The sequence below is a fragment of the Mycetomoellerius zeteki genome, unplaced genomic scaffold, assembly GCF_001594055.1.
Source record: "Mycetomoellerius zeteki isolate Tzet28-1 unplaced genomic scaffold, Tzet1.0 scaffold245, whole genome shotgun sequence".
Taxonomy (NCBI): domain Eukaryota; kingdom Metazoa; phylum Arthropoda; class Insecta; order Hymenoptera; family Formicidae; genus Mycetomoellerius; species Mycetomoellerius zeteki.
In genome coordinates, this window is record NW_017257222.1 from 135055 (window position 1) to 145581 (window position 10527).

Below are 10527 nucleotides of genomic sequence, written 5' to 3' on the forward strand. Positions count from 1 at the left end.
AAGACCCTACGACTGCTACAACTTCTATTGTAGACCCCGCATTAAGGTCTAATTAGATGCAAGAACGCACCAATAGCAATGAGCGTTTATTCAACTGTCGAGTCTACTGAACGCTCATTATTTCAATATATTTATTGTGAAAATCAGCTGTTACAATTTTTTTACGAGCTAACATTTAACCTGCAATCTCAAATATAAGATTCATCGGACCTTGAGGATTGCTTGAGGACCGAGCATCATGAGCTTAACGTCGTACGTTGAAAACGCCGCCATTAGGTCGTCCGCGGGAAGGAACATGGCGGTGGTGACAAGCTGGTGACAATCTGATATGGGATGGGCGTCGCGCAGCTAAACGTAGGAACGCAGCTTTTTTTTCTCCCGCCGTAATGATAATGAGTGGTGATACCGCGACATATAAACATGGCGATCATTTGACGCTGCAGTCGTCCCTCCGATCCAGACGAGTCGCGGTTACTGCTGCTGCTCCTACTGCTGGGAATCGTGCGGGGGTAGCGATACACATAGCTCGGTCTAACTAACAATTTCCGTGATACACATACGAAGGCCCCGCGAACACCGTGGGGACGGGGAGATCGCATAACGAATTTCTCTCGCTGAGAGCGCCGCGAGAAGCTTGTCGGGTGACGCATAGCGAACGTTCCGGAGCCTGCGACGCGGCATCGAAGAAGGAGCGACGCGCGTCGTGTGCGCTAAGATGGCCCGGGAGTACGATCATCTGTTCAAGCTGCTCATCATAGGAGACAGCGGTAAATATATACGCGGATGCAACACCATCATACTAAACCGTCCCGCGATGACGCACAATTCTCTGTTCTTTATTATAACCGTATTTTCTCCTGCGCTTTATATATAACCTCCTTTGTTTCGATTATTTTTCTTCCTCTCTCTTTTTCCCCTTCCCTTTCGTAAATTTCATTCCGGATGAGGAGGATATAAAAAGCGTAAAAAAAAAAGTACGGATTGTTGCGCGGAGCGTTGCTGTCGTCCGTCGGTGCAAGCTGATCGCCTGTCATTATGCAGTTTTAGCAGCAGTTTATTAAATGATGAGCCTGACAATGGATACATGTCGGCTATCCATTACGCCGCCGGCGTGGCTTATTATTCGATTTCATGATGCGAAAATTGTTCTTCCTGCGCGACAGATTTAGAACAACGGTAGAAGATAATGCATTGTGTCACGATAATGGGAAACTGAAAATAAATAATTAAAAAAGCCAAAGATATTTATTATCATTTATTTCTCATAATTTTCACTCTTATTAATATGGCGATTGGAAAATTATGTATTTATTCTATTTTTTCTCTTTCTCTTTTCCTTTTCTTTGTTATCAATTGTATCTCTTATAATTTTAATTTAAGGTTAAATCTCTTTTTTTTTTATTCTACTCTTAATATAGATAGAAGTAATTAACTTGATGTGATACAAAATATCTTGTATTGGAGTAACGCACAGAAACATATGTTCATCAAAATATGATTTTATCATAATGATATTTATATCTTTTTTATATTTTTCAAATAACTTATTTATAAACATTTTAATATATATATAATTTTTTTTTCTTTAAAGCATAGGTAAAAGCTCGTTCTTCTATTCTATTTAATTTAGTATAGATAGAAGTAACTCTATATGATATAAAGCATCTTGTCTTAGAATCATATAGGTACACGTATTTGTTAAAGTGTAATTTTATCATGAAGATATTTATATATTTATGTTTCAAATAACTTATAAATTTAGTATAGATAGAGGTAATTAATTCTATGTGATATAAAGCATCTTATATTAGAGTCATGTAGAAACATGTTTGTCAAAGTGTAATTTTATCATGAAGATATTTGTATTTTTTTTATAATTTTCAAATGTTTATTTATATACATCTTAATATGTATAAAATATATTTTTTCTTTTGTCTTTAAGGCGTAGGTAAAAGCTCGTTGCTGCTGAGATTCGCTGACAATACCTTCAATGGCAGTTACATAACTACAATAGGAGTGGACTTTAAGATACAAACTGTGGAGGTAGACGGTGAACGAGTAAAACTGCAAATTTGGGATACCGCTGGACAAGAACGTTTCCGAACAATAACTTCAACTTACTATAGAGGAACACACGGCGTTATAGTTGTGTATGATGTGACCAGCGGTGATACCTTCGCGAACGTTAAACGGTGGTTACATGAAATCGAACAGAATTGTGATGTAGTTAACAGGGTACTGGTAGGAAATAAAAATGATGCACCTAATCAAAAGGTGGTCTTAACAGAAGATGCACAAAGATTTGCTAATCAAATGGGGATCCAGTTGTTTGAAACTTCCGCTAAGGACAATATCAATGTTGAAGAGGTATGCGTCACTTTAATTGTTTTTTATTAATTTATAAAGCTATAAAATAAAACTGGAAACTTCAAGCCTTTATATCACTTGTTTCCTTATTATATTGATGATAAAGCTAATTTTATTGAATTTTATTCAACTTCAAGAATACTGTAAATTTAGATAATTAAATTAATATATATTTCCTACTTCACTGCAATTTAATAATTATTTGCAGATGTTCATGGCGATAACGCGGCAAGTGTTGCGGACCAAAAAAGAGCGCAAGGAACGGCAAGCCATACAGACTAATGAGACAGTCAACTTAAGAAAAAGCACAAAACAGCATAGGAAAAGATGTTGTTAGCGAGCATTGTATAAGCACGCTACTCTCTATAAACGAAATATTCTTTGATACAATAATTAGGACAGAATAAAACAGAGAGCATGTGTTAGTATTACGAGCGGACATGAGACGCTGGAAACCCTGATATTTTCTAACACTGAGTTTTGTATTCCAATTACGATACCTAAGATTGTATCCTAACTAAAGTATACTTTTTTGACGTTAGTATTTAACATAGTAGAATCGAAATACCGAATGAACGCGTAGGGCTTATTTAGTGAAGATGATCGTCTGTGCGGCATTTTTTTTTAACACGTTAAATACTTTCGCGTGCTGCGTTGAAGAACAAAGGCCTATTCATATGTAATACTTACGAAAGGGTAACTCTTACTCACGCGTATATTAAAAATCATCCTTTCATACACGTTTTATACACAAACGCGTCATGTAATCATTAAACAAAACCTCGTAAGTGACGAACATTATTACGAGCATCTTCCGCTTACTTTTTTGTCATTATGTAATTTTGGTCATAGTAAAATTTTGCTGCATTCAACAATGAGTTACCATATTAATGCTAAATAAGTCGTATTTAGAGCGAGTAGGATTAAAGTTTCTTGAACAAACGGGCGACGAATATTGTTAGCTGGTCCAAATAATTTTTAGGACGTTTTAGTAAAATTAAGGTTCCTGTAATTTGATGACGCTTTCACAATACGTTCTAAAAGATTCAATTTAATCGAATACGTGGAATGTATTAGGGATGTGCAACGGCATGTAAAAAAATTATGTAAAAAAAGACTGCTATATGAAAACTGCAAAAACTGCTTGGTCGTGTGAAATTCAATATACTCCTGTTGTATTCGAAAGTTATACTGTCAGAAGACTAATCAACATGATTTATTTCCAATAGCCATTTACAATATGTATTTCGTAAAATTTTACAATTAGTTATAATTAATTCTTATTAAAGTTTTAAAATTATGGAATCTCCGAACATTAAATTTGTATATGAAACAATATTTATGAAAGCACATTTTAAGAAAGTTTTAAATAGTATCTAATAAAATTGAATACAATCGTGTCTCTTTATATTTTTTTAAGAATGATACATTTTTTAGCCAAAAGTATCAATTATATGTTATTATTTCCAAGACATTGGAATATGCAGTATTTATATCGCGTGCATCGTTATGCATTAATAAAATATTAAACAGTATTATCTCATTTTTTTAATTTTGTGTATGTCTCTCAATAGTTCTGTAACGAGGGAAAGATGAAAAGCTTGTAAACGTCCGAATTTTATATACTCGAATATATAAATACGCAAGTATTTTAAATTGTTCATGCATTTGCGATGAACAGACACACATGTACACGCATACACACGATTAAATATTTATTGCAGAAGGGTAGATAGCAAGATGATAAAATAATAATAACGATATCGGTCATGTCCAGCTATGACAGAAGCTGTCTGTATTAATCTGTGATAATAGTTAAGATAATGTCGCCAGCTGCCACTGTAATACTGCTGTGTGTACCTACTTCCTGCTCCCTGTGTTGTAATTAATATCGCTATTATTTCTCTTTTTTTCTTTTTAGTCAATTACATATCTCCCTTAGAGGCAATAAAGCGGCATCCTATATTGTGTACATATTCTCAACTTGCCAGTTTTAGTGGCATATTCACGAAATATTTCAATCGAGCATATTCAATCTTGTTTACTGTTATACAGTTACGACGTTGTAATATTATTATACATATGATTATAAATAAATAGGAGTCCACATGTATGTACCAAACAAGTATTGCCTTCACTCCTGTTTGAATTGATTTCTACTCCACTGTGTATTTTTTACGTATTATTTAAAATATATAAATATATAGCAAAGCTTTAAATTCACATAAAATTCAAATAAATGAACTTTTCTCAACCCAAGTTATATTGTATACATATAATCAATTCAGATAATGTTCAAAGATTCGCGCCTCAGTGTATTGTCTTGCTTGAATACAAATTCGAACTGAGCGAATACACATATAAGTATATTATTGTAACATGTGGGCATTGTTTTAGAAATAAATTCAGAATACAAAAATATAACACAAAAAGTTTATTTAAACATTATATATACTTTAATCTAATTTTGATTTTGAGTTACAGAAGTTTTCGTCTTTCTTCAATAATTTTCGTTGGTCAAACTGAACTAACATTCTTCACATATTTCTATCTAAAAAAAAGTGCTTACTAATAGTCAGTAAAGTCAATTCTACAGTTGCGTAAGCGTAGTTGTGATTGTAGTAGTAAGAATTAACCAATTACATCGAATGAGGAGAATATTCTACTGTGGTTGGTCAATTCTTACAACTACAACCATTTACGACTACGTTTACACAATTATAGAACGGACTTAAGACACAAAGACGCATGATCTTCACGCGAAAACGCTATGCAAGCTTGATTTATAACGCGAAATATAATAATTTTAATAACAATTTTTTATAATGAAACTATATTATAATTATTATAACGAAATAATAATTATAATGAAACATAAAAACTATAACTTAAAAATAAAATCAAATAGAACAAACGTTTATATAATTTTTTGCCATTTTTATGTCCTGATTCATTTCCGAAATTATGTTCACATATAAAATTCAATATAACATGCTCGAATTTAAAAAAATGTTAATAATCTAAAGAATTTATGATGGAATTTATCGACTATCAGAAAATTCCACTATTTAAAACGTATTATCTTATTTATGCGTGAAGAAAGATATTGATTTATACTTATGACCTATTATTATTGCTGTTACTTGCGAAAGTAACGATTTCGAAATTCACCGACGATGAGGCGCTATATAGGTAGCAACAGATATCCATGCAAAGAGAAGATAAAGAATACGTTCAATAAAATATCAAATAAGCGATGATATTCTTTCATATCTAGGTATACACAGGTATTTTCAAGAGAATGCTATATGCAGATAATAAATAATTCTTTATAATTCTTCTTAAGTTATAAAAATGTATATATTTATATCGTATATCTTTTTTAATGAATATAATAAATTAAAATAACTTAAGAAATGGTTTTATGAATATAGAATATCAGAATACGCATTTTTTGTTTCACTACCGTTAACGTAGAAAATACAACTATAGAAAGATTTATACTTTATTACTTATTCAACAGATTTCGCAATGGCATTCTTGCTGTCGTATCGTTTTTTACATGTGCTTTTAACTTTCGTATCCATCATCCTTTTTTACAGTTTTCACAGAATTATTATTATTGCTATTATATCATTATTATCTTACTAGTTGCAATTGGATACTTTTAACATTACGTTCATAAGAAAAATTGTTAGTCCTTTAGGACAGTATAATTAATAAAAATGAATATGTGCATATTCTTTATTATTGACGTAACATGCAAATGATTTCCTCTTTAATGTTAGATTAATAAGAAATTATCCGATTTATCCGCGCGCGAGAATATAAGTGAAACAGCCCCGTTGTATTTGCAATTGTTTTGCATAATGAATATGTGCAAGCCGCTGCTGATGCATCGATCGAATGAGCATCTGGAGAATAAATTAAAATATCTCTCACTCACTCGCACCCGTAAAATTTCTTGATTCGCGCAAATTGCGTGCTTTCTCGAAAGTTCTGTTCAAACATGTCGATTAAAATTAACACCGTTTTTGTCTTTCAATAAAAAGGCCATTATATATAAAAAATTTTAGTCGTAACCGTAAAGCCGTAAGCAAATTAACGATATTAAGCCCATTTTACAATTGCGTAAGCGTAGTTGTAAGTGGTTGTAGTTGTAAGAATTGACTAATGACAGTCGAATATTTTCCTCATATTTAATTGTGATTGGTTAAGTCTTACAACTACAACCACTTACAACTTTTCTTACGTAATTGTAGAATGAGCTTTACAGTCAAAACTATTTCGGTCTTACGTTTTAGAATACGATCATAATTAGCCGATATCTTACGATTATGATTAAAGGCATACGGAAAAGCTTAAATAGTAAGCAATAAGGAAATTAACATGTTAAATTTGCTGCTGTCCTATAAGTACACAATATTCCTAGAATGTTACGTGTATATTATTTACTATTTTTAATATTCGTATAACATTCTAAAAAATATTGAGTCTTATGTGGTGCTTACATTATTACGATCTCAAATATGATTCGCTTATTACTTTAGTTTTATTGCTTAAGTTTTGTGTGCCATGACCCTAAAATTTTTTTGTGATGGTCTTAAAGCTACTCAGGTCATAGCACGTATGTTCAAAATTAGGAGATGTCCTGTATCTATCATATCTTTTAGGCCAGTATACATAGTCGATTCTTATATTCAAGACTATCTTAAGTAGAGTTTTAAAATATCACAAACCGATCACAGAATCTGTAGGTCTATTCGCTTTTCTTAAAATCTTTAAAAATTTTTACACTTAGAATAAAATAAATATATATTCGTTGAAGAGAGAAAAAGCGAAGATGCTAAGTACAAACAGTGCAAGAACAAATTTTGTATTAACATCTTAAGATCCCAAACAACACAAAGTCTAAAATTGTGACATAAGACGTACGTCTTTAAGTCGTCTTTTAGATGCAAAAAATGTCTTATAACCCAATTTTAGACACTTTATTGTTGTCTGGGATATTATTTAAGACGGTTTTAAAATAAGAAATAAGAATGGACTATAAATAATCCCTAATAGGACAGATCTCCAAGAAACGTTCCAAAGAACATTCAGAGGATATCCCTATGTCCTAAAAACGTTCGCTGGAATGACCCACGGATAAAGTGTACTATTAGGGAATGAATTAGGCCTTAGGCACACGTATTCAAGCAAATTTATCAATAATATGCTTGCGCAAACTGCTTGTGCAAATTTGTTTGAACGTGTGTGTCAGAAAACTGCAGTTATTTTGGCTCGCACAAATGACTTTTCCGACACACATGTTCAAATAAATTTGTACAAGCAGCTTACGCAAGCATTTGATAAATTTGCTTGAACGTATGTAGTCGGCCTTAAATATCGTAAAAATTTTCTTCAAAAATTGGTTGATAAAAAACTGATGTAATACTCGTTTATTTATATAGAATATAAACTGTTCTAGTCAATAATAATATAAGAAGTTGTATTGAGAAAATTACGTGATTATAATATTCTTCACGTTCGTTACGTCTCGGATCGATCGAAATGTCAAATACATTATGACGTACCGAATTTCCAGCACAATCCTGCAATTCCATTAATTAGCACACAAACTGTCTCGTAAGTCGTTGTGAAACGGCACTGTTTAAATATCTTGTCGAAATTTGTGTCCAAAAGTGAATGGGCATTCATTTTTACAGACATTTCTAACAAATAATATTATGACTTATATATCTTAATCATTGTACATATACGTAGCTCGTAACATGTCCGTTTATCACAGAATTTACTGTGTATCGCGTCGTATATTTCGAAATAATTTCCCAGGATACATATTGTACACATCTTAAGGGCCATGGCACACAAAAAAACTTAAGCAGTAAAATGTAAGCAGTAAGCGAATTGACCAATCACAGTAGAGTCCATAAGGCCATAACATAAGCAGTAGCGAATCCAACATGTTGATTTCCTTACTGCTTACGTCTTACTGCCTGAAGTTTTTTGTGTGCCAGAGCCCTAATAAATATTGACGGTTATTTCTTCAAATATAAAGTGTCACCGGTGTCTTAGCTAACCGATCGAGACGCTGTTTGCCTTCTGACATTCAAAGCTTTCTTGCAAGATACGAAAAAAATTGTCTGTAAACGCATAACTATAGAAAAAGAGAAATCGACTGAATCCATTATACTGGCAGATCGAAATAAAAGACGGATAAGAATTATTGCGTCTTAATTCTTGAACTTTCAAAAGGTCTGCGAAGACGAAAACCGTCGCACTTAGCGACGTTGGGTCCTATCGAAAGAGACGGAAAAAATAAAAAAAAATCAAGCAAAAGAAAAAGAGAGAGAAAGAGTGCAGAGATATTAACATGAGCGATCGCGTCGAGAGAGAGAGAGAGAGAGAGAGAGAGAGAGAGAAAGAAAAAGAGAGAGAGAGAGAGGATTTAGTATTATTTTTAGTACATCGAGCGCGAATCGGCAGCGGCATTCCGGGATTTCGGCAAGCGAGGTAGTATCACGCGCGATGTGCGATGTGGTCCGGGGTGCGCACCGTGTGTCTCACCCTCACCCCCGGCTCCTCCTGCCCTCCCACCACGCAACGAAAACTTAAAAATGCCGCCGCAGCGCAACCCGAATCGATATTCGCCGGTGCAGTCACGTGGGACGGTTTCGTGCCGCGCGAGCCAATGAGCGGCCGCGACGAGCGCAGCTCGCTCCGCCTGTGCTCCACGGGACGACGACACGACATCTGCGTGCGGGTAGGCGGAACAACAGTCCGCGGCTGGTAGCGCACCGGTTCACAGTAGGTGATGTTCCGCTCTGCGGGCGGTCCACGTTAAGTGACCCCGACACGATACACGTCGACGACGGGCGTTTAACCAGCAGCAGCAGCAACAGCAGCAAAGGCAACGACGACGACAACAACAACGAAGAGAACGACGTCGACGAGAAAGACGAGCGAGAACGACATCACGACGTCGACACGTGAACAAGGCACTGTGCGCTGTCGTTCAACGCTGTCGCCCCTTTCGGCACGCGTACATTACGCACGCATCGTAAGTCTGTGTGGTGCAGTGGTGCCCGACGTCTGTGTGGTCTGTGGTACCCTATCGTCCACCGGAAGAAGAGCGCGGAGCCGCGACTCGTAAGCGACCCCGTATTTACTCGTACATATTCGCCGTAGTAGTTGTCTCGCGTGCAAAAAAGAGTCAGCCAGTCGTCGTGGCTACGGAACAGAGTGAAAGAGTAGAGGAAGTGACTGCGGTGTACGCGACGGAGATCGAGAGCGCTGAGTAGTAGTGCGAAGGGGACGAGGTGGGGCAGACTGGGTGTAAGAAGGAGAGGAGGAGCGAGGGAGCGAGATAGATACGGAGCGGGAGATAAAGAGAGCGAGAGAGAGGGACTAGCCGCGCGCGAATAGGACGGAGTGAGTGAGAGAGAGAGAGAGAGAGAGAGAGTGCGAGAACGCGGCGAGAGGATAAGGAGGGAACCAAGGAGTCCAGACGGTACGCGATATGGTGTTTCTATACGCGAAGGAATGGTGCTTCAGTGAAAAGTAACTCTCGCGGACGAGTCGTACGCTGCCGTATAGGCGCGAAGTCGCGTGTCGTATCTTTGCTTCCATCGATATATCGCTGATCGTAAGAGCGAAGCCGTTCCGCGGTCGATCGCGAGATAAATCCCGCTGTGTCCGTCCCTCCCCCCTCCCGTCACGACCATCACCGATCACGTCGTGGTCGTCGTGGATCGCGCGTTGAATCGTTGATCCGTGCCGTCGCGTCGACGCGGTGATATCGCGGCGGTCGGTGCGTAGCGCGGCGGCGATCGATAATCGCGATCGATATCGGGATTGTCGCCCGCGCGTTTGTGAGTGGTACATATATCATATCGGATACGTCTCGCGATACGTGCGCGCGCGCGCTCGCCCGCGCGGAAAAACTCTTATTATGCGACTACCGAAGTCGCGCTATAACCGGGAACGGCGGGGATCGGATTAACCGAGAAGATAGAACGCGAGACGCGGAGAAGAGGCGGCGGAAGAAGAAGAGGAGGTGGAGGAGAAAGAAGAAGAAAGAATTCAAGATAGAGGGAGATAATCACCGCGACGGACGAGGACACGGCGAGGAGCGCTCGTCGTCGGTTGCCGCGGCGG

At 36.9% G+C, this 10527-nt stretch overlaps 2 protein-coding genes across 2 annotated transcripts in view; both read left to right on the forward strand.

The window, feature by feature from the left end:
- Window positions 1-262: 262 nt before the first annotated feature.
- Window positions 263-3674, forward strand: Rab35 (RAS oncogene family member Rab35). The gene is made up of 3 exons (XM_018449458.1): window positions 263-767; window positions 1943-2367; window positions 2576-3674. Exons 1-3 carry the CDS (start codon window positions 716-718, stop codon window positions 2702-2704), a joined length of 606 nt encoding a protein of 201 aa, XP_018304960.1. The 5' UTR covers window positions 263-715; the 3' UTR covers window positions 2705-3674.
- A 5231-nt stretch (window positions 3675-8905) lies between these two features.
- Ppa (F-box and leucine rich repeat protein partner of paired) overlaps window positions 8906-10527 on the forward strand; it is a 3916-nt gene continuing 2294 nt past the window's right edge. The window contains 6 exon segments of the mRNA XM_018449403.1: window positions 8906-9133; window positions 9450-9667; window positions 9967-10018; window positions 10020-10118; window positions 10121-10297; window positions 10299-10514. Of these exon segments, the coding sequence (XP_018304905.1) occupies window positions 8906-9133; window positions 9450-9667; window positions 9967-10018; window positions 10020-10118; window positions 10121-10297; window positions 10299-10514 (990 nt within the window).

What these genes read in the sequence shown, in the direction of transcription:
- Rab35 (XM_018449458.1), top strand. Translation starts at nt 716, where the DNA reads ATGGCCCGGGAGTACGATCATCTGTTCAAGCTGCTCATCATAGGAGAC. An exon ending in GCTCATCATAGGAGACAGCG is followed by an intron (nt 768 to 1,942) that starts GTAAATATATAC and finishes TTTGTCTTTAAG; the next exon opens with GCGTAGGTAAAAGCTCGTTG. An exon ending in ACAATATCAATGTTGAAGAG is followed by an intron (nt 2,368 to 2,575) that starts GTATGCGTCACT and finishes AATTATTTGCAG; the next exon opens with ATGTTCATGGCGATAACGCG.